This window comes from Labrus bergylta, chromosome 23 (assembly GCF_963930695.1).
Source record: "Labrus bergylta chromosome 23, fLabBer1.1, whole genome shotgun sequence".
Classification (NCBI taxonomy): domain Eukaryota; kingdom Metazoa; phylum Chordata; class Actinopteri; order Labriformes; family Labridae; genus Labrus; species Labrus bergylta.
Window position 1 is genome coordinate 2,884,073 of NC_089217.1, and position 26,458 is coordinate 2,910,530.

The 26,458-nt window shown below is 42.7% G+C and overlaps 1 protein-coding gene across 4 annotated transcripts in view; it reads left to right on the plus strand.

Annotated features, from left to right (window-relative positions):
* sfmbt2 (Scm like with four mbt domains 2) overlaps positions 1–26,458 on the plus strand; it is a 40,670-nt gene extending 14,212 nt beyond the window's left edge. For 3 of the 4 annotated variants that reach the window (XM_020651630.3, XM_020651629.3, XM_065951306.1), the window contains exons 4-21: positions 168–408; positions 3,825–3,845; positions 11,265–11,353; positions 11,469–11,718; positions 12,664–12,761; positions 14,448–14,549; positions 15,516–15,746; positions 16,096–16,222; positions 16,489–16,602; positions 16,702–16,744; positions 18,130–18,197; positions 21,228–21,367; positions 21,837–21,946; positions 23,103–23,278; positions 23,448–23,617; positions 24,161–24,433; positions 25,222–25,344; positions 25,498–26,458. In XM_020651630.3, coding sequence (XP_020507286.2) covers positions 168–408; positions 3,825–3,845; positions 11,265–11,353; positions 11,469–11,718; positions 12,664–12,761; positions 14,448–14,549; positions 15,516–15,746; positions 16,096–16,222; positions 16,489–16,602; positions 16,702–16,744; positions 18,130–18,197; positions 21,228–21,367; positions 21,837–21,946; positions 23,103–23,278; positions 23,448–23,617; positions 24,161–24,433; positions 25,222–25,344; positions 25,498–25,638 — 2,517 coding nt within the window. In that variant the 3' untranslated portion in view covers positions 25,639–26,458. The remainder of the gene's footprint in view (positions 1–167; positions 409–3,824; positions 3,846–11,264; positions 11,354–11,468; positions 11,719–12,663; positions 12,762–14,447; positions 14,550–15,515; positions 15,747–16,095; positions 16,223–16,488; positions 16,603–16,701; positions 16,745–18,129; positions 18,198–21,227; positions 21,368–21,836; positions 21,947–23,102; positions 23,279–23,447; positions 23,618–24,160; positions 24,434–25,221; positions 25,345–25,497) is intronic. The other variant, XM_020651631.3, reaches the window with a different exon arrangement.

The window sequence follows — 26,458 nt, forward strand, 5'->3', positions numbered from 1 at the left end:
AACTGCTTTCTCTCCTCCACTACTTTGGCAATAATGAATCCAGGAGTAGCTGACAGATAGCTTTAGCGTCGTCTGACTTCATCAAAATGTTGTAAAATCTAAACACGCTAAATAAAAAAAGGCGGAATATCCCTTTAATGTTGTGTGTTTCTTTCCCCCCTCCTCAGGTGGAGATCAGCCTGCAGAGCAGCTTCCAGCCCGGTATGAAGCTGGAGGTGGCCAATAAAAACAGCCCGGACTCGTACTGGGTGGCGACCATCATCACCACGTGCGGCCAGCTGCTGCTGCTGCGCTTCAGCGGCTACGGGGACGACCGCAAGGCCGACTTCTGGTGCGATGTCATGACCGCCGAGCTGCACCCGGTGGGCTGGTGCACGCAGAACAACAAGACCCTCATGCCCCCTGAAGGTAGGAAGACCCACGCTGACACACACACACACACACACACACACACACACACACACACACACACACACACACAGAAACCCAAACCCGGTCTGATGCTCACACACATTAGATCAATAAAAGCTTTTTACTTAAATGGTAGAAGAGTCCAGAGAGCTTTTTACACGGAGAGAACTTCACAATCAAGCCACACTTTTCAAAGGTTTTATTCTCCATCTTTAAAGAGGTCATATTTTGCCCTTTTTGGGGTTCATATATTTCATCTATGTACTAAAGTATGTTCACAATAACTAAAGTTATAAAAAAGTGTCTGTTTTCATGAACTGCCGCTCCATGCACCGACTCTCTCTCTAAGGCTCTGAAGTGTCCACGTTCAGAGTCCCCACGTGTGCCAAGTCTGATCTGATTGGTCGGCCTGTCGGCTCTGCCGTAATTGGTCCATCGCTCAGCAGGGTTCTCGGAAATGTCACACCCCCTTTTACCATATTGGGAATGCAGCCACTTTGGCTCCGAGGGCCGGGGAGCAAAAACATTAGCACCTTAGCACTACTGTGCTACCGCAGGCTACGGCGTATTGTGGGCGTGCTACAGAAGTTAACGGGCGTGCAACATGAGCTGCAGGGCCACAACGAGCCAATGGGCTTCGATCAGTGATCTCACACTGACAATGACGTCGGACTGACAATTTTTTTTGGAGGGGGGCTAGAACCGAGCGTTACATGCGGCTAATGCTACAGCTAACAGGAGGACGTAGGAGAAGCCGCGTTTCCGCAGACTTTGAATTTTTGCACATAGATGTGTCTAAACATGCACAGGACACTTGGAAAACACACTAAAGAGCAGATAAAACCAGAACAAGCAGAATATGGGACGTTTAAGGCTCTGAACTGTAGGATGTTGCAGGGAGTTTATCGTTGTAGTCAAGGTTACAAGTCTGTGCGCTCTAAAGGAAGACATGTTTTCTCCTCGTGCTCGACTGTACGACTTGTCAGTCCGTGTGCAGAGCTGTGAAAGTGCTGCAACATTCAAAAAGAATGCACGGCTGTTTTTATAAGAAAAGTGTTTTAACCTCATTTACGCAAACAGAGAGTCAAAAGAAACATGAACAGAGTTGGGCTTCAACTGTTTAAAAAAAGAGAAAATAAAGCTGAAAGGGTTCATATTTATGTGATGGAGAGAGCAGGTTGTCCTTGATTCACAGTTATTTTGACTGAAGCTTTTCACCGAGATGTTAACACACCCCCACCCCCACCCAGACACTTCACCGCTGATGGATGGCGAGTGTCCTCTCTCGCCTCCCGTCAGCCTTGTGCATCTTTCTCAGAACTGCCATTTTCACCAACTTCCTCTTTTGTCTTCTGCGGCCACGAGACGCTCGTCAAAAGTTTAAATTCACACGCTGAGTCGCTCACTATTTAAAGCTCTTTGAGGAGTGAGCAGCTATATGTGCACTGAAGTATTATAGTACATTTCTTTATTATTTATCTTTCAGCTTTTAAAAATGGTGCAAATGATGTCAGGGAAAAGCAAAAAAAAAGGTTTGAAGAAAGGTCGAAGCGAGGGGCTGCACTGGGTCCAAAAAATGTCGAGCAATCAGGCTCTCTTCAAGAACAGAAGTCAAATAGTGAATAAATAAACGAGGACAGAAGTGAAATGACACTTTGCAAAAGTCACAAAACCGGATTAAGCGACAAACAAAGCGAGACATCTCTTCAACAGATTTCACAAAATGTATGTATATTTCTTGGTTTATATGATGTCTTCATATTGCCTGTGTTGTCTCTCTGATAACCTCTTAGATATTCAGTGTGCAATCTAATGCCGAGGTCAGACTTTACGTTATAAGAATCCGTGTAGTGTCACAGTGAACGAGGATCGAGGCCACAGGTGGGGCCCCTCACGACCTCCAAACATAAACTCTAGCATATTTGAGTTTTTCCTGCCTTGAACGATGTGTTCTGTCACTTGCAGTGTTAATCTCGCCAACAAAATAGATGACGAAAATATTCTTTGACCAAGGTCTTTTTAAATTAGTCAACTATGACGATGACGAGACAAAACTCCGATATTTGACGATTTGATAAATAATATTACTTCATCATCTAATGGACGAAAATGTGACAAAACGAAAACTACATTACAAGTGAGGATTATCACGTCCCCCCCTCAGCTGTTCTAAAATCATTGTAAACCACAGCAGACTTCATCAAAGGTGTGTGTGTGTGTGTGTGTGTGTGTGTGGTGAGCACAACAATGTGCAGCCTCTCGCCTGCAGGTCTGTGAAGCCCCGCCCCCTGGAGCTTCTGATAATCAAAATAAAAGCTCGCGTCTGATTTTGTTGACTAAAATATCTTCTGTTTTCATCAACTAAAATGATGTGCAGTTTTAGTCAGTGACTAAAATAAATCAATAACAAATGACTAATATGTGACTCAATATAAAGGACATTTTTGTCAGGAGACTATGACTAAATTAGAAAATGGTATGAAGATAAACACTGGTCACTTCTGCTTATCCTTCTTAAAAATCTTTGTCATCATGTTGTTATTACAGAAAACTTCAAACCCATAAACTCAAAATAAAAAGTTTCTTTTCGCGTCACTGAAATGATCCAGAGTGAAGCCTCAAAGTTGTCTGAGGCGTTTCTCCTCATCACGAGCTCAAGACTGATGCATGAATATTCAGAGGTTGTCTAAACCCTTTTAGTCGACTAATGAAACAGTTAGATTTATTTGTAGAGCGACAAAGTAGCCTCCTAAATTTATTACACAAGATTTCTCTTAAAGCTGCTTTTCATCTGCGACCACTGAACAGATCGAAACATCAAAAAATGACAAAAACGATGAAGAACATTTTCATCAGTGAATAATTAGATAAAAGAGAAACTTAACTTGAACTCTACTTAGTGTTTTAATGAGTTTTGAGTGTTTAATGAAGTTTATATTTCCATCCATCACACAACAAGAGGTGAAGTTGATCAAAAATCGAAACTCTTCAAAAATCTAAATCCACTGAAATTTGTTTCTTCACCAAAGAGCTCCGCTACTAATGAAGTGTCACCCTGCGCCTCTCAGAAAAGCTCCTATTTCAAATCTCCGCCTGCTTTTTTAAAATAATGATTGACAGCTGAAGCGTCTGCATGTTTAATGATGCAAACTGCAGCTTAAATCATGTAATGAACACACTCATGTTTCCCCCCTAATGATCTGCAACTTCCTGTCGCTTTTTTAAATGTGAACTTTGTAGCTTCATTTCAAGCTTTTGCATCATGTGTTGCACATTTTGGTGAGTGTGTGTGTGTGTTTGTGTGTTTGTGTGTGTTGCTTATACAGCTGGAACGTTAGAGCAGGGTTAAAGGAAAACGTGTGTATTTGTACGTGCTTACACCTGTTTCATTTGTTTCCTTTTTTGTTTCTCAGATAACATTTACCTGAGAAAAGGTAAGCAGCTCTAACAGAGCATCTGACTAACTCGCCTGCTTCAGCTCACTTAGTGTCTAACACACACACACACACACACACACACACACACACACACACACACACACACACAGGCAGTCCTGAGAGCTGCATGCACACTGCTCCTCCTCTTCCTTTTTTTCCCCTCTCTATAGGAAGTGACCTCACAGCTCGGCCGTCATGCCTTGCCTCCTCTTGCATGTGACTCCTCCCTAGCTGAGTGTGTCTTAGCAGTGATAACACACACACACACACACACACACACACACACACACACACACACACACACACACACACACACACACACACACACACACTAAAGCTGTGCTGGGATGATAACCGCTGCTGCAGCTCAGTCAGAAATGTGATGTCTTGATAAACTTCTCTCAGTGCAAACAAAAAAACAAACAAACTTTGGACTTTATCTGAAAGGAAAAAAAATGTTACCAGTCCAGAAGTCGTGTGTGTTCAGAAGTGAAAGACGAGCTGTGAGGAAAGAATGTCAGATCAAATCAATACACGTCCCCAAACTGGTCAGAGAGACACATTTTAACAGCTGACTTCATATGCAGCATGCAGCGGCTGAACGTGCGATATTTCATCGTCCAATCAAAGATTCAGATTCTTTGAGATTCTGGATTCAAATCTCGTCCAGTCATCTGTGATGCTGGCTCTACTTCTTTCTGCTCCATTTGTCATTCTTCTGAGTTAAAGAGCTAGCCTTAGCACTTAGCAGGGAGTGATTTTGGAAGTTATGAATCTATCTAAAGTCTCAGAAGATGAGAATCTTGATTCTTCCCCCCTCTACCTAGTAACCACATATACAACAATACCAGCATGACGGACAGTAATGTGTTCAGTGGTTGGACTTAGAAATAAATCATGAGTTTATCCATCACCTGTCGATCTGTGTGTATATTTTGGTGTGTTTTTACACTTGAGTGATGGTACTTGTGTAATGCATTGAGACCTGAAAACAGATTGATTTAAGGAAGTGTTTCAATTGGACAAACACGGCTCATAAAAACAGTCTCTTAACTCTTTTCACTCTCAGACTCTGCTAATTGACGGAGCTCATCAAATCACCTCATTTAATCGCTTCTCTATTTGCCAAATTTGCTGATTTATAAATTAAGACAGTAACTTCAGAGACAGGTTAAAGGGATACTTCACCCATTAGCATTAATCTTTGTATCATTAGAAACCTGGTAGTATTTTTGAATGGTCGTGCATCCCGCCCTCATTTTCCCCTCTGAGATGGAAAATCTTTGTATGTCTGAGTCTGAAAAGGAGCTTCCAACAAATCTCTGAATCAGTTGAGGAAACGGCCTTATGTGTTGAAGTAAACATGTCTGTAAATGTTTTTATTCCTATATTTCTACTGCTATACTGTATATCTTGGAGAAACTGTAACGATCGAATTTCATTCTGGGATTTGTTGTCTCTCATCCACATGAACCAAAAAGACACTTTCTGCCTTTTTCTCAGCCAAGAAGGCTCCAACTTCAAAATGTATTTCACGTTTCTACATATATGACCCAATGTCAGCACAGATTCATGTTTCAACGGGTGAAGTATCTCTTTAATTCGGTTATCTTTGATGTTAATTAAAAACTACAAATCCCACAGTTGCACCAAAGTGCTCTGTGGATGGAAAGTATAGGAAAGTCCCCCCCCCCCCCGACTCCCCCGATGATAACTTCCCCTCCCCTGCAGATGTGAAATCTCCTGAAAATGTCTTAAATGCTTAATAACAAATCCAAAAGGAGTATTCTTTTTAAAACAAATTTTATTGAATATAATCAAAAAAAAAGTGGAGAAACAGGAAAGTCTAATCAATCTTATTCTGTGTGACAGCGAGAGGCGAGCCTGAAGGTTAAATCCACACAGTAAGAACAGATGCAGACACTGTGACAACATCATACAAGCTGCTCTACATATTTATGGTATTTAGACAGTATATGTACAGCGAGCCTCAGGGTCAGACTATGGGGGACTTTGAATTCCCACAGTCTCTCTCCTGTGTGTGTGTGTGTGTGTGTGTGTGTGTGTGTGTTTGTGTGTGTGTGGGAGATGCATTCAGCCATTTACCCAAAGAACATTTTTAAAAGCAACATCACAAGTTTGGTCATGTGGTACGCTAACAGATCCCTGACAGAGACGATTTGCATAATGAATTCACCACACCGCTTCCTGCCAGAGCCTGCTGGAGATGATGCTCCCCCGATAGACCTGTCCTCCACAGTGTGTGTGTGTGTGTGTGTGTGTGTGTGTGTGTGTGTTAAGAGAGTAGTAGTGCAGCCACACATTTAAGGCTTCAGTGCGGTTAGCTGTGGTGCTAAGTTGTGTCGGCTGAGATGTGAATGAATAAATTATCTTTTAGCTTCAGTTAGCGGAAGGTGAATGTGTCAGGAGTAAAGATTTATGAGTGTGTGTGGACTCTGCGCTGAGCTCGTGTACCTGGCCTCCTGTGTTAGAAGTCTTTTATTTGTTTGCTTTGCAACTAAACCATCAAAAGCCAATCAGTTGCAGCAGCGTTGCGTTTTTCTCACTTATTGAAACACTTCCTCTTGTCGTCTTCTTCTGCATTTTGACACAAAAAAGTCTGAAACTAAACGAGTTCTCTATTTCACCCTCAGAGTTTACATCATGTTGAAACTATTTAATGAATTATTACACATGTTTCCCTTTCTGTTTGATTGATAACCTCTCCTCATTCATTCATTTCTGTGATATTCCCCCTGGGAGAGTGTGTGTTTTTAAATGTGTAGAGAAGTCAGGTTTCACACACACGTGTTCCCATGGGCCTCTTTCCTCACTAAACCACAAAGCCCATCACAGAGCTAATTCATATTTACACAAATGGCTCTAATATCCCCGTCCTGTCATTAACGGGGGCTGTTAAAATGTTAACAATATGGCGTCCGGGGCGTAACTAAGCCAAACATCTCTCAATAAACACACAAATGATGGCATGTGACATTTTACACGCTGCTGTCTTTGTGCTCGATTTGAAAAAAAAAAAAAAATGCATGGTGAGTAATTGTTTGAATTGACTAGGGGGGGAAGAATCGGGGCCCTAATTTGCCCCCATTAAGTTCGATTAGAATCTTGCTGGCTTAAAAACACTCGGACCATTCTTCTTCTTTAATTGTAACATTGATTATCCAAAGTAGAGCTTTTTTTTAAATCAGGTTTGTGCACAGAGTCGGTGATTGTTTGGAGGAGAAAAAAAAAAACGCAGCCTGCAGAATATGCAAATGACACTTTCATGCATGTTAAATTCATTTTTTTTCTCCTGCTAGATATGTGCTTGCAGACTTCAGCCAAGGTTTTTTGTGCAGCCTGTGTCTGCAGGAGGAGGAGGGGGGGGGAGTGCAATAGCGGGGGGAGGAGGGGCGTGTTTTTTGAAGATCTCCTCCCTCAAGGTTAATTATGCACTTATTGTTATGTGGAATTCAGGCGTTCACCTCTACACGTCGGCTGCCTTTGGGGTTGGATGTGAAGAGAAATGGATGATTATTTATATGGGGAAAAAAGAGAGGATACAGTATAATGGAACTGCAAGATGGGGGAGGGGAGAGAGACAGAGAGAGAGAGAGAGAGAGAGAGAGAGAGAGAGAGAGAGAGAGAGAGAGAGAGAGAGAGAGAGAGAGAGAGAGAGAGAGAGAGAGAGAGAGAGAGGAGAGAGAGAGAGAGAGAGAGAGAGAGAGAGAGAGAGAGAGAGAGAGAGAGAGAGAGAGAGAGAGAGAGAGAGAGAGAGAGAGAGAGAGAGAGAGAGAGAGTTTGCATGTTTTTGCTCCCGCTGCGCTCTAAAAGGCCTCCTGACTGATCTGCAGGATCTGTAAAAATAGTTTATCTATTTCTGCACAGCTGAGATCAACACAGGAGTGTGTAGACTGTGTGTGTGTGTGTGTGTGTGTGTGTGTGTGTGTGTGTGTGCGTGCGTGTGTGTGTGTGCGTGCGCTTTCAAAGTCCAGCAGCAGTGAGTCTCACAGGACAAACACTATTATTAAACAGGCGTAAAAAGGGGGGAGAGCGTCGAGGCCACGTTACCTTCCCAGGAAAAACAATTAGATTTATTCGCCGGCCAAAATTCCAGCGTCGATGATTTGATTCAAGTCGGAGAAGCAGAGCCGCGAAAAATTATTTATTGATTTGTTCTCTCATAAGTCAATTATGTATTTAAAAAGTCCTGAGCGAGCTGTCGGCTGTGTTTACTCTGATCTCTGATTTAAAAAAATAAAAAGGATTGTGATAATAAGACGTTTTTATTTCTGCAACAGTGTTTCTGCTGAAATGTTTTAGTAAGTAGTGACTTTATATTATTAAAGGGAAGACGGTGATTGTATTTGACGTGTGTGATTGAAGGGTGAAGAATGATGTTTATTTTACAGCCTCATCGTCTTCTGCTTTTTATGAAATAAACACAACGTACATGTGCTCTAATGAAAGAAGGAGCACTCGGTGCAGAAACCCCTCGTCCCATTTACACCTCTAACTTTAGAATACAACAACGCCTGAATGTGTGTTTGTTGACGTGTTTATGGGGGTTTTTAGAGTTTTTTTTATACCACATACATCGTGTTATCTGATGCTTTCTGATATCTGATGGAAGTTTGTGGTTAGTTGCCACGGCAACCGAAACAGCATTGCCACCTTAAATAGTCCCAGGCTCTGTTTTTTTTGCATGCTGTTTTTCGGTTGTCTCTCAATCAGATGGTCGAGGGTTCGATTCCCCAGCTCCTGCAGCCGCATGATGATGTGTCCTAATACTGATTGACACTTTACGTTTCCATATCGTTGCAGCTGCAGTGTGTGAATGTGTAGGTGTGACCTGTAGTGTGAAAAATCGTCATGAGTCGTCAGAAAATTAGAAAAGTGTTATATAGAAGTTTTTCTACACAAACGTTCTTTGACTAGAAGCCGCTCTCATTATCAGCTGCTGCTGCGTGTTCCACTGCATGTTCTACATTTCACTTTCACTTCAGCTTGATGTTAATCACCGCTGCAGGGGACGTCGGGTCACACACACACGTTGGAGTCATTCTGTGACTGTGACTCATCTGGCAACAGATCAGAGACTCCCAACAAGTGTCTCTGACTTTTACGGTGCCTTTTTTTTTTTTTTTTTTCCCCCCCCCCATGTCTGTGACAAACAGGAAAAACACGCAGGACAGTGAAGGCCACACGGTATCTTGTGTTTTGGAATGTGAGCTTGGAGGCGGGTGGAGCGAGGGATAAGCGAGAGGGCTTGATATCAGATGGAGGCAAAAGCAAATAAAGGAGTTTGAGAGGCGCAAGCGCGGGAATTTATGTGACACTGATGCACTGTGGGAAACAGGAAGTAGACACAAACCACAAGTCACCATGCAAATATGATGGAAGACTAATCAGAATGAGAATCAGCTTTATTGGCTTAAACACACACACGAGGAATCTGTCTTCAGTAACTGAGCTCACAATGTACAATAAGAATAATATTAAATATGAACATTATATGACCAAAAAGACCAAGATATACAAGGCTGAATAAGATAATAGTGCAGTGAATACTAGTATGAAGGCATAGCTCTTCATGTGTGTTTTTGTAATGGAGGTGCTCTGCAGGTGCAGCAGCGCTAAGTATTTGCGTTGGGCATCAGTGTGCTTGGTTGTTTAAAGGCTTTATATGTGATGTTTCAATCCAGCAGATGTCGCCCTTGAGCACCAGCATGAAACCAAAACAACTCGCGCTGCATTGTTGTGTTAGCATGCTAATGCTAGCGATCTTTATTATGCTGGTATCTTCACACTGCATGTAAATTTACCTGAAATGAGCGTGATCTAGAAACACAGTTAAGCAGTGAGTACAGTATGTTATTCTTCTTTTCTCTAGTCCCTCAATTAAACAACTTTTATACACGAGGGGAGGAGTCAGCCGGCCGTCCTGGCGATGTAAACAAAGTGAAGATAGGACTCTGAAACTCTGAAAACATCACAGACAGTGGGACTCGGGTGTTACACCCATTGTAGACAGTCATGACTCACAGAGTTATTTTCAGAGGAGATATTTGATTTCTACATTTAAGAGTTAAAAATCACATAGAAAGACTTTAATGAGTTACCTTGTGCTTATATATATATATATATATATATATATATATATATATATTGCACATGCACCACAGAGCCTTTGCATGCATTTATTCTACTCAGGAATCTTGGACACTGTCAGACTTTCTCAGTGTAATATTCAAAAATCTGTTCTCCATGTGCAGTTTATCTTTTCTCCAAAACCTTCGGCGATTGTTGTATCGTCTCTCTGATGTTATTGTTTCCGTCTCATCACCATACTAGCGTTATTTTCTGCACCCATAGAGTTCGAGCTTAAAGGAAGAACGTGCGACCTTTTGATCCAGTAGATGTCGCCCCTAAGCACCAGCATGAAACCAAAACAAACTGCTAGACTTCAGACTTTATTGTCCCTGTGGGGAAATTCTTTTTCACAAGAACATCCATACAAAGAGTAAAACACAAACAGAGTTTAGACAACAGTCAGCAGTTTGTAGAATTACATTCAAATCTTCCAGACAAAGGGAAGAGTCTGTTTTCTTTCTTAATGTCTCTCTGAACGAGACATTGTTGTTCTGATCGTCGCTCCTCTCTGCTCTCTAAAGCCCTCCACATTAAAACCTCATTTGTAGCAGCGTGACCTCGGCCTCAACCGTCGTTTTTTGAATTCACACTCAAGAGTTTTACTGCTCTGCAGAGGAAGTTAAAAGTAACCCCGGTAACCTTTTTTTGATGTCTGAAAATCTGAATGAAACGGTTCCTGTTCCCACCTCTGATCTCACACATCTCTGCACACACACACACAGCACAACCACAGCTCTCTCTCTCTCTCTCTCTCTTTTCTTGCACATTTACATTTAAATGGAAGCGCTCATTGCAACATTAATCAGTCGTTCAGTTTGATGTGTTTACTTCTGTAAAAAAAAAAAAAAAAAAAAAAAAAAATGGCCGGATGTGATGACTTTCTTTCTTTCTTGTCTTTTGCTCGCACAAGCTTTAAAGAAAAATCTGATTTGAGATTTTAATCCGAGTGAAGGATTAAAATCTGCAGTGTGAATGAAGCCGGGGAAGCTGCAGAGGTGTTTTAAGAGAAAAAAAAAAACACTGAATAATTAAAGTTTCTATCACATTCATTGTTAAAATACTTCAAAATGTGGATTTTTTGAAAACAGGTTTCGTATCCGCTTCATAAAAACTGATAAAAAAATGTGTTTTTGTGTTTGCTCGTGTATGCATGCTCTGACTCATGCATGCTTTCGCTTCACTTTAATATATTCATCAAGTGTGTGCTCACTTTCATCACGTTGATTTTGAATGTCTTCGTTCTCTCTTTTTGTGTCTTTGCAGCCATCAAAGAGAAACACAGCGACTGGACGGACTTCCTGGTTGAGGACCTGACCGGCTCCAGGACGGCCCCCGCCAACCTGCTGGAAGGGGTGAGTGTGTTTACTTCCCCCTGAGCCCGAGGCCGTCGAGGTTCAGGAGCACGTGTTCCCACTAAAAACCAAAAAAATGATCTGTGTTTAAATAAATCAAACGTCTCTCTGTCAGCCTCTTCGGGGTAAGAACACGGTGGATCTGATCGTGGACGGTTCAGTTCTGGAGCTTCGGGACGTCTCAGACCCGTTCCTCTTCTGGCCCGTCAGAGTCCTCCAGAACGTCGGCGGGCGGCTCCGCCTGCGCTACGCCGGTCTCTCCGAGGAGCAGCGGGCTCAGGACGCCTGGCTCTTCTACCTGGATGTGAGGCTCCGCCCACTGGGCTGGGCTCAGGAGAACCACCTCTCCTTAGAACCGCCCACAGGTGACCGTTTCAATCTGCTCACACCTTTTCATTCAGCTTCAGCCTGGAGGCGGAGCTTTGATATCCCAGAAACGTAATGACAAACTGAATGATATTTAATGAGTGAGGTTTTTATTAAAACATTTATTTAAGATCTTGGCTTCTTACACATTCTGCTGTTATCGTTTTATTTAAGAGCCAACAAGACTCCCTTAACCGTCTCCTTTTATGAAGTGGAAATATGAACCTGTGATATTTCACTTTCTTTCTTAATTATTCTTTTTTATAACCCTCTTGATCCATATCCCAAAAGTTGATCTATATCTTAAAAATGTCTGAAGATAGTAAGTCAAAGGAGGTTCTACAGCGTGCTTGTTCAGGCCAACCAGCAGTCAGATATCAAACATTTGAGATGTTACAACCCTGGCTCAGGGGAAACAACATGAAGGAGTCAAACACATAAGATCAGCAACAAAAACAAATCTTTATTCCTAACAAGATTAAACTCAGAGTGAGGGAGAAATGGTGGCTGAGGCCATGCTTCTGCTCCTGGCTGCAGATTGAGAGAGAAAGGGGGAGGAGCTTGACTCTGCAGCCGATCAGTTTTTTTTATTTTTTTATTATTGTTGTTTTTCAAATAAATGAAAATGAAACTAATGATGGTTAACAGAAGCTGCTACATTTCAGTAACACTTCCCTTTATGTGTGTTTATCCAGCATGGTCACTCCCTACACACATTCAACACTGCACCGACCCTCCTCCTATCAAAACTCACCTCTCTAAACAAACCTTTAATGTATGATTGGGATGTATTTCCTGTTTTCTGTAGTTTTAACTTTATTGTTGTTATCTTTATGATTTGTGTGTAATGTTGCAATGTCTGTTAGTCTGTCCTTACTGCGCTGTTCTCTGTTTTTTTAACATTATTATTATTATTATAAAAACATCATGTCTCCTCTCTGCAGGCCTCCGGGCTCTGAAGAGCGCCCCCGACTGGCAGCGAGCTCTAGAGGACGCTCAGCTGGACGGACAGAAGGAGCCTCTGCCGCTAGAGGTGTTCAAGGTGAGCCGGACAGTCACACACAACTCTGCTCTTAACAGTGTGTGTGTGTGTGTTTGTGTGTGTGTGTGTGTGTGTGTTTGTGTTTGTGTGTGTTTGTTGGTGTGGTGTGGTGTGGTGTTGGCACAGTGCCAGACTGCAGGACGACCCGGGTGCAGGGAGCTGTTTAGTTGTCTGTTTTGACCTCTGTGGTGTGTTATGATGGTGTGATACTAAATCCTCATGCTAATATTTCACAGGTTTGTGACTTTAAATCATCGGCTCACAAGTTTCTGTTAGCGATAAATCTTAAAGGTCCCATATTCTTCTTTTTCTGGTTTTATCTGCTCTTTAGTGTGTTTTCCAAGTGTCCTGTGCATGTTTAGGCACATCTATGTGCAAAAATTCATGTAAATGAATTTCATAAATATTTGTCAGTGTGAGGTCACTGATCTAAGCCCATTGGCTCGTTGTGGCCCAGCAGCTCATGTTGCACGCCCGCTAACTTCTGTAGCACGCCCACGATATGCCGTAGCCTGTGGTAGCACAGTAGTGCTAATGTTCTAATGTTTTTGCTCCCCTCGGAGCCAGAGTGGCTGAGCAAACTGACCAATTACGGCAGAGCCGACAGGCCGACCAATCAGATCAGACTTGGCAGACGTGGGGACTCTGAACGTGGACACTTCAGAGCCTTAGAGAGAGAGTCAGAAGAGAGCCGGTGCATGGAGCGGCAGTTCATGAAAACAGACACTTTTTTATAACTTTAGTTATTGTGAACATACTTTAGTAGATAGATGAAATATATGAACCCCAAAAAGGGCAGAATATGACCTCTTTAAATGTGAGGATCGATGGGTGCAGAGATTGAATTACTACATTTTTAAACATTGGAGCGAACAACGCGATTCACAAAGTGGCTTCTTCAGGTTTGCTCTGCAGGAGAGTGTGTGTGTGTGATCTTGAAAATACATCGAATTATGTTCTAAATATGAGGAAAATTACAAGACTACCTCATTTTAAACCGAAGCAAAAATATTCACTTTATGAATAGAAGCATTTCATGTTTGATCGAAGACCTGCATGAAGAACAAAAGAATAAAATGACACAAATCTGAGGTCACCAAACACATGTCCAAAACGACAAAAAGACTCCAGCGGGAACTTAATTACCATCAAAGAATAAAGAGGATTTATACTCATTCATCATTTAATGGCATGAAGCCAGAACATCACAATGATAGCCAACAGTGACGGAGCATCACTTAAACCAGACAAGCTCTCGGCTCCTCTTCATTCTGAGTCAGAATATTTCCTTTTATATTCACAAAGCCCGAAATTGATGTCACACCCTCTGTGTGGCACACCATGTCTTTCCTCAAACATGGACTCAAATCTCCAACATGTGGAAGTGATGCATTTCTAGAAGTGTTTCCTTTTTTTTTTTTTCCAAGAATGAATCAGGAAGTAATTACAACACTGATCAGACTAAAGTTCACACCAAAGAACGCAGACATCAAAGTACAAAACGTCATAAATAAAAAAATGAAATCTTATTTCACTCTTCTCATCACCACATCAAGAGATGACTCTTCATCCACTCCCCCCCTCCCCCCAGCAGGGCTTTCCTGACCCACATTGTGTCTCGTGTGTGTGTGCGTGCTATCAAAAGTAGAGCACATTCGTCTAACAGCGCTGACTTTACTGTGTCAGGACCACGTGGACCTGCCCAAACACTCCTTTAAGGCGGGGATGAAGCTGGAGATGGTGTCACCGTGGGAGCAGCTTCAGATCTGCCCCGTTTCTGTCACCAAGGTGAGTCACACACAAACAGGCTGAGAACAACAAGCCCCCCCCCCCCCCCCCCCCCCCCCGAGCAATCCTCAGCTGCCCTTTGAGGTGGTTTTGCTTCTTTTTCTGTTTTTTTTTTTGTTTTTTTTGACCAAGCAGAACTCCCTCGGGTTGTGTCCCAGTCATAATGCTGACTCAGCTTTTAATTTTGGGCTTTGTATACCTCTATTACAGAGATGACAAATAAAAAATAAACATATTGTTTTGTATTTCTAAAGCTATGAGATGTAAGGTGTGTTTAATCTTCCATTAAAAATACATTGTGAACTTCAGATCCTCCGTTTTTGCGATTAAGCTGCCAGTATCTGAAAGTTTGTTAATATTAACGTTCAGGATTTCATTTATTAGTCCATAGCCTGAAAGTTAGAAAGTGAATCCTAAACTGAAAGCTCAAAAGAGAAGCTCTGGATGTATTTATTATAACGGCTGCTGTTTTGAAAAGTATATATGTGTGTGCCAAATTCCCCAAGATATTCTTTTCTGCAAAACATATTGACTAAGCGTCTTCAAAAAAACTTTTATTAGAATTTTAGAGACTAAAATCAGAACCTTCAATTTAAGAATGAATGCTTTAGTTTCTTGAATATTTTTATGAAATGTTTGAATACTTAATTTTAAATGTAAATATTTAAACATTTCATAAAAATATTCAGTCAGTTCAAAAAGTCATTTCAGTTTCAAGATTTAGACTTTAAAACATAGTTTGAATGATATTCATGAAGTGAGGAGACATGCAGAGCACCAATAAGAGAAAGAAAGGCTGAGATCTTAAGCAACAGAGGATACTACATTTCCCATCATGCATCTCTTTACCATCTAAATGACTTTAGAATCATGCTTTTCCTCGTAAACTAATGAAGTAAAGAATTGAATGCTTTGTATTTCTTTGATCTAAAGATGGATCATGACGTTTTGCTTTCCCCTCCTCAGGTGTACAACGAGATCTACTTCCAGGTCACTCTGGACGACCTCTCGGCTGATGCTAAACCTCGCTCTGTGGTGTGTCACTCCGACTCACCGGGCATCCTGCCGGTCCAGTGGTGTCTGAAGAACGGCGTGTGTCTGGAGCGGCCGCGCGGCTCCGAGGGTCAGGACTTCGACTGGGCCGACTACCTGAAGCAGAGCGGGACGGAGGCGGCTACTGACGCCTGCTTCCCCGATGTAAGAGGAGAGAAAGTTCACTGTCCACACTTCCTGTTTCAAGTGTCACCAGGGTCCAATTAAAGGCCCTGCACAAACACAAACTGAGGTGGTTTAAATGGACACACTAAAATGTAAACTGAACACTCTGAATCAAATTTAAAAACTTTTTTTTTCCACATTGTGAGAATTAAATCTTTCAAATCCTGTTGTTACACTTTGAGTCTGAACAGTGTGAATATCTCATACTGAGTCCTGCTTTAGGTCATCTCGGCTAGAACATTGTTCTAACTTTTCCTCCCTCTCTCTCCTCTACGCTTCTCCTCGTGCGTGTGTGTGTGTGTGTGTGTGTGTGTGTGTGTGTGTGTAGACTTGGCAGAACAGAGGCTTTGCCAAGGACATGTGGCTCGAGGCAGTGAACCCTCACCGGCCTGCGGAGGTGTGTGTGGCTCAGATCACACAGGTCAGAGGACGCCTGCTGTGGCTCCGACTGGAAGGTACGTGTGTGTGTGTGTGGTGAAGAGTGTGTGTGTGTGTGGTGAAGAGTGTGTGTGTGTGTGTGTGTGTGGTGAAGAGCGTGTGTGTGTGTGTGTTTTTTGGGCACAGAATGGATTAAGTGTTGGAGGATAACATAGGACTCCTGCTGTGTCTCTGGAGAAACAGTGTGTGTCTGTGTGTGTGTGAGTATTAGTGTGTGTGTCTGCTCCCTCACCCCTCCTCCACTCTCTCTCTCTCTCTCTCTTCGCTGTCTACCTGTCTCCAGGTGTGGCCAAGCCGCTGTCAGAGTGCATCGTAGACGTCGAGTCCATGGACATCTTCCCTGTCGGCTGGTGCGAGGCAAACACTTACCCTCTGACCCCTCCTCTCAAACCTGTCTGTATGTACACACACACACACACACACACACACACAGAGTAAACACAGTATTTATCTTGGGAGTGACAGCTGAATACAGACTCTGTTTTTTGTTCTGCAGGCCAGAAGCAGAAGAAGATAGCGGTGGTGCAGCCAGAGAAACAGTAAGAGACATATTCATCTATCAGACTTTTAAAAGACTGTGTGTCGGTTTTTTTTCTATCGCTGACACTCGAGCTGCAGGGCCGCCTTTTTTTATAGACCAACCCAGAAGATCATTCGGAGAGACTTTTAAACAACTACAAAAAATAATCAGCTGACCATTCAATATCAGACCAATGGATTAAATTGGATGATTCTGAACCTTTTGAAGTTATGATTCATTTCAATAATATTCGGTCAGAGTTTGATTGATTTGAAGTTTGTTTAAATGTATTTATCTGTGTATGAACATTAAAGGTTTTATGTGATTTTTCACACTTAAATGTATAAATCAAGTATCTCCTCTGAAAATAACTCTGTGAGTCATGACTGTCTACAATGGGTGTAACACCCGAGTCCCACTGTCTGTGATGTTTTCAGAGTTTTCAGAGTCCTATCTTCACTTTGTTTACATCGCCAGGACGGCCGGCTGACTCCTCCCCTCGTGTATAAAAGTTGTTTAATTGAGGGACTAGAGAAAAGAAGAATAACATACTGTACTCACTGCTTAACTGTGTTTCTAGATCACGCTCATTTCAGGTAAATTTACATGCAGTGTGAAGATACCAGCATAATAAAGATCGCTAGCATTAGCATGCTAACAACAATGCAGCGCCAGTTGTTTTGGTTTCATGCTGGTGCTCAAGGGCGACATCTGCTGGATCAAAAAAATCACATCCTTTAAACATTCAGTCAACCCGCTGTGTTTGTGTTCTGAGTGTTGAATCACAGTTAGGTGGAGATTTAAACTGAAGTATCGCTCGCATGTATCCATCAGTCTCTGTAAACCAACCACAGCCGCAGTCCGCTTCACTTCAGCACATTTAGAAAAATTGTTTTCTTTCTACCTTTGAGTCAAGAAGGCTCAGTGAACCTTCCTCCAGAAACCCCTCCAGGCTGCCCCCCCCTCCTCTGTCACTCTGAACACATTCATTGAAACAGACGCTTTTTTAGAGCAGAAATTGCTTTCTCGCGGCACTGATCGATTTTGTTGATGAATGACACGTTGCACCGCCGTTGGCTGTGCGAGTGCAGCCCCCCCCCCCCCCAGGAAAGGGGGCGGTCACAGAGCAGGAGAAATATGAGGTGTTCAGCTGCACTCTGTCTTAACCGCTAACTCCATCTCTCACCTTCAGGGGGCGACCCTTTTTTTTATATCAATAACACCCCTGCTGCTTTTCCAACCCTCGTGCCTCTAAATCTGACAGAATCTGGAGTCGCCGTGGTGAAGATTGATCGTTTTAAATGAGCGATCGTTTGCTTGCTCTGTTGTTTCCTGTCTGATTACATCAGTCGGGATCATTTCATTGATTACATTGAGTGTTTTTTTTTTTTTCCCCCTCTGCAGGTTGGCTCCAGCGCAGCCGGTGGAGATGATTCCTGTCAGCCCCTGCCAGCCCATCGCCGTGGATCCAGGTAATCAAGAGCTGCGCTGCACGTTATTTATCCGCAGTAGTTAATGCTAATGAGCTGCAGTGACGAGAGCGCAGAGAAACCCCCCCCCCCCCCCCCCCCCCCCCCGCTGCACTCAGAAACAGAAACCCCCCCCCGGCTGTAATTTGTGGGTTTTATTTTTTTATCTTACATGCAAGATTAGATTCCCACCGGAGTATGCAACCTTTCTGCCTTTGTTTATCTTTCAAAGTATTTAAATGAAGGTGCACAGAAGGAAACTCTTCATGATGCATTTTACAAATGATCAACACAAGTGAGAAAGGTTAAACTGCTGAGTTCTTCTTACAATCTGCATCAAATCAATACCAGATTTTAAACTAAACCATGTTGAGCGCCTAAAGTGTAGCACCTTCACAAACAGGAGTTTACAAAGTGCTCTGACAAACAAGCCGGCTCTCCTTCGGCATCTTTTTTTTTTTTGAAGGTTTATTTTTGGGTGTTTTGTTGCCTTTATTTAGAGATAGGACAGAGGAGACAGTTTTGAAACTATCGCTTCAGCGTCAGTGTGTCGTCTACATGCAGGTGATGAGAGTGATGCTGGTATCTCAGTGGGGTTAAAGTCATGCTGGTGACAGAGGCGCTCCGTTTGATTCAACAGATGATTAAAGACAAACAGACGCCAAAACAAGACGCGGCTTGTTTCTTTTTACTCCAGCTGCTGATTCTCACTTCAGTTTCAGAGAAGCTGTAAAAACACACAGAGTTTGTTATTGAAGGAAATCTTCATCTTTCACTAATGAACTAAAGACCTGAAAGTCGAGCCCGGCTGCTCATCATGAGCCTGGAAGTTTTCTGCCTCTTAAAAGGACATTCATTTTTGCCACTGTAACTTTTGCTAAATCATCATCATCAGTAATCATTGTTTTTATTTTGGTCACAAGAAAAAACAAAAACATTTTGACCGAAAAGGTGTAGGCTGAAGCTTTAGCTTATTACACCTACCCTTGTTACAAATCTTATTATTTAAGACACTACTAGTTTGGTTACAAAAACAAAACATATCAGAACAAATCTTTCAAAACAAAACAAACAAAAAACGAAACAGAAGTCACACTCACAAAATAATCAAACCGACCTTTTATATTTGTTAAACACCATTTTTTTTAAACAAAAATTTAAATCTGGAAAGTGAACTACACATTCTTAATTCAATGGCAGAAGTATTCCACAAATGAACCCCTTTTACCGAAATACACCTGTTCTTTATGTTTGTCCTTACCTTTGGTTTTTTATACAAACCTATTCCCCTTCATATCTTCATACCTCTAGTTTAAATGTTAGCTAAATGCTACGCTCATGATGGACTAACGCTGGGTCTGTTTCCTGCTCTTTTTTAAAGTGTCTCGAGATAACAATTGTTATGAATTGGCGCTTTAGCGTAATGATTGATTGATTGAAACTGCCCTCAGACTTGACTGCAGCTGCTCTGGAGGTGGGACAGTACATGTAAACAAAGAACAAATGATTCTTTCTTGTAACCATGGTGATGGTAGGCTCTCATTTCAGAGCTTTATTGCAATTTAGGTCTAAATTATATTAAAAGGTTGAGTCAGTTTTTTATAAATGTTGTGAAGAAGCTTTTAAACGTAGTTCTTGTTTCCAGAAAACAGCGAGGCAATCACTAAAGTAAAAAAAATATCAAAATAGTCTAAATGTTTCCTGCGTCTTTAGGGGAATAAAAACATAACATTGACATTTCCAGATGGTTATCACTTTGACCTTTCTCCTGGTACTTCATGTTTTTGTGGGTCTCCAGTCCAATATTTTGATGAGAATAAATATCTACTGATTAACTCAAAAGCCTAAATAAAACAGAAAAAGGTCCTGCTATAAATCATGACTATTAAAGCCCATGCAAAGTTATGTGCAAATTTTCCTGGATTATTTTCAGCAGCCATAGCAACCCTGGCAGATTACTTCCCCCTTCCTGTTTGTGTTGCATTTGTATGTAAACAACATGTAGCATACGAGCACAAAGAGAGCAGTGGGCTAAGCGATGTTTCCAGGAGACCCTTTGCCCTTTTTTTTTTATCCCAAAGTTCCTGTTTTTAAAAAACCTCCCACTCGCTCATGCATATTCATCACCTCCCGTCTAATTACTATTCAGCCGGCGCCGTGCGGCTGCAGGTGCCGGCGATATTCTGGGGCTGCAGCGAGGGCGGAGAGCAGCATGGAGGACTCGACCTTATTTTATCTCGGGGGGGGGGGGGGGGCGCACAGGACGAGCCCTCATTGACTCTGATTTCACCTCTGCTGTGAAATGTTAAGAGTCACAAACTGCTGATATGAAGCATTTTAACAATAAGAACATTTAAATAAGGGTCGCTAAAGAGGACAAAGAGAGCATTGTTAAAGACCCTGGAAATCTATTTTAATTTAGTTTCTCTCAGCAATCGATTGCAACATTAAACCCATTATTATTATTTTTGCATTAACCACTGCTATCATTTTTTTTTAGTTTTTCTAAGAGCTCTTCTAACTTGAAATGATCTTTTTAGGAGAATTGAATCACATTTAAAAACATCATTGACTGCATATCAACATGGATGAGGCCTGAGTGACATCACACATTGGTTTCTGAATGGATGTTTGGAAGCTCATTCATGGCGGTCGTCATATTGGAAATGCTGACTCATGAATCATTCGTTAAGCCGAACAACTGACAAACAGCTCGAGCAACGCGGCCACAGGAAGTGAGATCAGTCACGCTCCTTATTGTGCAGAACTCAGATCCTTGATATCCTCGACCCTTTAGACAGTCTGTCTTAACTGAAATTAAGTTTTACTTCATTATTTACATCCCAAAGAATACAAATTTCTGTAGATTGTATGAAGGGTGAAGATCAAGAAAGTTACAGCAGATATGAATTTGTTGAATATTTGTCTTGTTTTTCAAAGTGGTGATTACAACCGTCCGCCATGTGAACACGTCCTGTGTTTGTTTCTCTGGTTGTTGACGATCCATGTTTCTGGTCTTTCTCCGTCCCCCAGGCTCGGCTAATGGCAGATACTGCTGCTCCAAGATCTATGTGAACCACCGCTGTTTCTCAGGACCCTACCTCAACAAGGGACGCATCGCAGAGCTGCCGCAGGCCGTCGGACCTGGAAAATGCACGCTGGTCCTCAAAGAGGTGGGCTGTAGAAGGAGGGGGAGGGGGAGGGGAGGGGAGGGGGGGAGAGAAGAGCAGGTTTAATCAAAGAGTTCCTCACGTTCAAAGGGGGAGAGGAGGGGCGACACAGATTGAGGGATGGAGGAGGTGAACGAGGGAGGGGGAGACAGCGATGTCTTGTTAACCACCTGCAGTGTCCCAGCAGAGCTTCTGTTTTAATGTGAGGAGCTGTCAGTCACACACACACACACACACACACACATCGCTCAGCAAAACAGACTCTTAATTTCTCCAGAGACTGTTTATGTGTGCACATGTTTGTGCACTTTCTGTACGAGTGTGTCCACAAAATGTTTGTCCTTGGTGTTTTATTCCTTCAGGTTTGGGCTTTTTTTTTTCTCTGCTTCTTATTGGACATTTTTTTTCAGTTCAACTTCAGACTTTATTTATTTACCTGTTTTTCTCATCTTTGCTCTCTTTCTGCCTCCAGCTGCTGAGCATGCTGATTAACGCCGCCTACAAGCCCGGACGAGTCCTGAAGGAGCTGCAGGAGCTGGAGGATCCGAGCTGGGACTGTCAGGAGGAGACCCTCAAAGCCAAGTGAGGAAACCAGACCACAAAGAAGTGCAGGAGGTTGATCAACAAAAATAGCTGGAAGAGATCTTTATTTTTGCTTTAAATTAATTTAATCATCCTGTTATTAACTTTTAAAACGTCCATAAAGACCTATGTATCCCATAGTTAGATACATTGTTTTGGATCTGGATTTCCAGATGCTTTAAACCCCGGTCACACATAAGAGCCTCTCTGTCCCTGCGAGTCCTTTCTGCAGCCCCTCCATTGAATTTTTGATGTGATTTTTTATTTTTTTTTGCACTAGCAGCAGTGGTTTATTTGAGGTCCACATTTTCTTCCACTGCCAGCTGCACGCAGAGCCCAAAATTATTCCACAGCTCCAGGCTGCATGCTCCATGTTTTCTAATCAAAAACGGCCCCTATTTTTTTCTTTTTCTTTTCTGCAGCGAGGAAGAATGAGCCAGTCAGGGGGTTTGTAGTGAGTCACCTGCACGGCCGTCGCAGTCATGCGTGAATGTTTGGAGAACTTAACAAAGGAGTTACTCTTCACTTTCTGCTGCATTCACCGCCCAGCGAGCAGAGTCAGGACTGAGTGGAAAATGTAGGAAATTGTGGAGGGAGAGAGTGGGGAATGAAAATGAGGAAAAGGAGTCACAGGTCAGACTTGAACCCGGGCTGCACGCTTGGAGGACTATAGCCTCTGTACATGGGGAGTGACCTAACCGCTAGACCATCTGCGCCTCATTTTTAAGAGTTAAAATGTGTATTTTCCTCGACTGAACGGATACTTAAACAAGTATAATTTTTTAAATGATAAATAAATAAATATGTTTTCTAGGACCAAATCTTACTCAGAGTTTTGCAGAAAGTTATAAGACTGACTGTGCAGCAGACACACCACACTGCAGGTTTGCCCGCAGATCAGCTCACCTCTCCCAACCTTCAACATTAAATGGAAGATTGCAGATTTTGATCCCGCGCAACACTTCACCTTCCCCTCCAACGCGATCTGAATCCCCTCCAGCTCTCTTGAAAACGGCCCATTTTCACATCGTTACTCCGCGGGCAATCATCGTTCAGCGTCAAGTGCCGTGATAGATTACACATCCTTTAATTATGCATCGATCTCATAAATAAAAGTGGGCTGACAATGTCAAACTCTCTTCCTCGTTTCTCTCAGATATAAAGGGAAAACCTATCGCTCCACCATCCGGCTCGTCCGCCTCGCAGACCAGATCACGGACTTCTGCCGCAAGGTGTGTGTGAAGCTGCAGTGCTGCCCGAACCTCTTCAGCCCCGCCCTCGTCACCGACAAGTGCCCCGAGAACTGCTCCGTCCAGACCAAAACCAAATACAGTGAGTGTGTGTGTGTGTGTGTCATTAAAACGCATCGCTTCCTGCACCACAGCTATGAGGAGCAGATGAATCAAAGCTCTTGAGGGCGACTGCGGAGAGTGTGTAATTTTCTCTGATGACTAGGTGAAGTTTTTGCATTGTCTTTCAACATCTTAATGTGCGTCTGCAGCGTATTACTACGGCAAGAAGAGGAAGCTGTCCAAGCCGGCGGGCGGAGAGGAGGTGACGGAGGGGGAGCTGGCCAAGCCGACGCGCCGCAGGAAGAAGAGGAAAGCGATCTTTGTGCAGAAGAAGAGACGCTCGTCCACCGTGGATTACACTCCTGCCGGCTCACCGCAGGTTGGACTTCACTGCATCTACACCGTGTCCACTTTGTGTCTCGTCTTCCAGCTCACACAAAACAGCCAGACACTGAATTTACTAGATTAAAATCCACAGATATGATGAGCTACACGGAGAGAAAATGTAGCTCAGCTAATTTTTAAACATTTGACCAATTTGGCTTTTGAAGGAACAAACGTTTCTGACTCCTCCTCCTCTCTTAGCTCTGAGTGGAAACTTAAAACTCAGAGGACAACATGAGTCCAAGCTGACGTCAATAACAAGGAACTGAAGACTTATCCCTCCTTTGTTTCAGCCCAGCTCAAATATCTCCTCCTGGGGGATTCTAATGGTGCTAAAGAGGTGGTCCAGTTTAACCACTGTTCAGCCTGTTTGTCTGTTAAGGTTAAATTCAGTATTCTCCAAATCGCCAAAAGTTCAGCCGATTCATTATTTTTATTCACTGCCTAAAACCTGGTGTGGAAGTCGGCGCCATTTCTTACAAGAATCCTCAAACTCCTCACCTCCCTCACTCCCAACTTTTCTTCTTCTTCCTTTCAGGACAGCGACGAAGGAGAGGAGGACGAGGAGATGGCGTTGCAGTCGGGCAGTGAAGGCACCAGCTCGGAGCCTCGGGAGGACCACACGGACGCCTCCTCGGTGGAGGTGACCAGCAGCCGACCTCGCCGGGCCGCGACGCTGCGCCGATCGTTCAGCATCGGGAACTCGACGAGCAGCCAGGAGGCTCCAGAGGGCCGCAGGAGGTCGACGCGCTCGCTGTCCGCCTACAACCAGGACAACAAATATCAGCCGGCTACAGGACAAGACGTGCAGGTACATACAAACAGAGAGAAGCAGGTGTTACTTTTTATTGATAGAGTTACCATAAAGTTCAAGGATTTTGAAAAAAAACAAAACATTTTGGTCATTTGAAAGTGTTAGCATCAGCATCCTCTCAACACACACTGGAGGAATCAGAAATGAACATTGATCTTTGCATGTTTGTAGCTGCACAGTTAAAAAAAAAAAGTTGTTGCTCCCTATCCCTCTTCCTGCATCTTATCCCATCTCTCCCCCTATCCCTTTCCAAGCCCGGTGCAGTCTAGGCCTGTGAAGGCTGTTTCGTCATGAGCCGGGGATCCGGCCGAAGATTTCTGCCTTTTAATAAGACAGTTTTTTCTTACCACTGTAACTTTTGCTGCTTTGCTAAAGTGCTCATGGTGGATACACCGGGTCTTTGTAACATAACAATAAGTAAGGTCTTTTACCTGCTTTTTGTTAAGTGTCTTGAGATAACACTTATTATGAGTTGACGCTATACAAATAAAAATTGATTGACTGATTGATTGGTTGTTCATGGGTATTAAGATGAATGCCTGAAACAGCCTGAGTAGATTTCTTAACATATATTAAATTATTTGTGTTTGTACAACAGTTGTTACATTAAATTCATTCCACATGAAAATGAACAGCAGGGTACGCTTCAACTGAGAAAGATAAATCCAACAGTGGATTAAATCAGTGTAGGGATTAAGTGATAGAGAGGCAGACACAGCTGTTTGTGATTATGTCATTTACAGTGCATCTTTCATGGGGTGTGTGTGTGTGTGTGTGTGTGTCAGGTGGAAGAGGAGGAGGGTCAGCTGGTTTTGGACAGAAATCCTCTGGAGTGGAGCGTAGACGAGGTCGTTCAGTTCATCAACTCTACCGACTGTGCTTCTCTGGCAAACATCTTCCAGGAACAGGTACACACACACACACACACACACACACACACACACACACACACACACACACACACACACACACACACACACACACACACACACACACACTAAAGGAGTCTGAATAAGTTTGAAGAACTCCTCTCTCTTCATCGTTTTGTGTCTTCTGTGCAGGACATTGACGGTCAGGCGCTGCTGCTGCTGACTCTGCCCACCGTTCAGGAGTGTATGGACCTGAAGCTCGGCCCCGCCATCAAGCTGTGTCACCAGATAGAGCGCGTCAAGGTGGCGTTTTACAGACAGTACGCCAACTGATGACCTGCTCGGATTTACTGAATATGGTGGACGTGCGCGACTAAGAACGGTTGGATTTGGCGCCTCCTGGTGGAACGTTGTTTCAACTTGCAAACAGAAGGATTATTTTTTTGGAGCAGTTGCATAAAACACACAAGACGGAGTTACAGGAGGAGAAGCTGGAGGATTCATTTCTGGATTATTGTCGGAGTAAAATGTGACGCAGACTTCCGCCGCTCTCGACTGAACAAAACGCATCGGAGTGGATCCACGTGCTGTGAAGACGTTCTCCTGAAAAGCCGAGGACTCGTTTCTGAAGACATTTCTTGCTTTTTATTTCCATTTTATTTGTGACAGAGCAGCTTTATAGCGTTTAAGTTAAAGATCATTATTGACCTTTGAGAGTATTTCCCCCTTTCTGTGATATGATTGGTCCTGAAAAGATCTATTCACCAATATTTAACCAACCAAGAAGTAATATATTTGGAATATTTATTGTTATCCTAATTTATGCGGAGGTCTATCTATTTGAATGAAGATGAATTGAAGTTATATTAATTTAAAATGAATGAAACAAACTCCTTAAACATCTCACAAACAGAAACCAGGACGTGAGTTTATTTAGATTTCACTTTGTGTTCACAGAGGTAAAATAAATAAAGTATCCCAGGTAATGTCAGGGTTTGTTACGGCCCTCTGAAATCCTCTGAACCCCCCATGATGCTCACGTCTCGTCGTTACAATCACACAAAACAATCATGTAAGCTATTCTGTGTCCATCTATGCAAATGCTTGGCAGATATTTTTGATAAGTAAGAAAATAAATTTCTATTGATTTGTA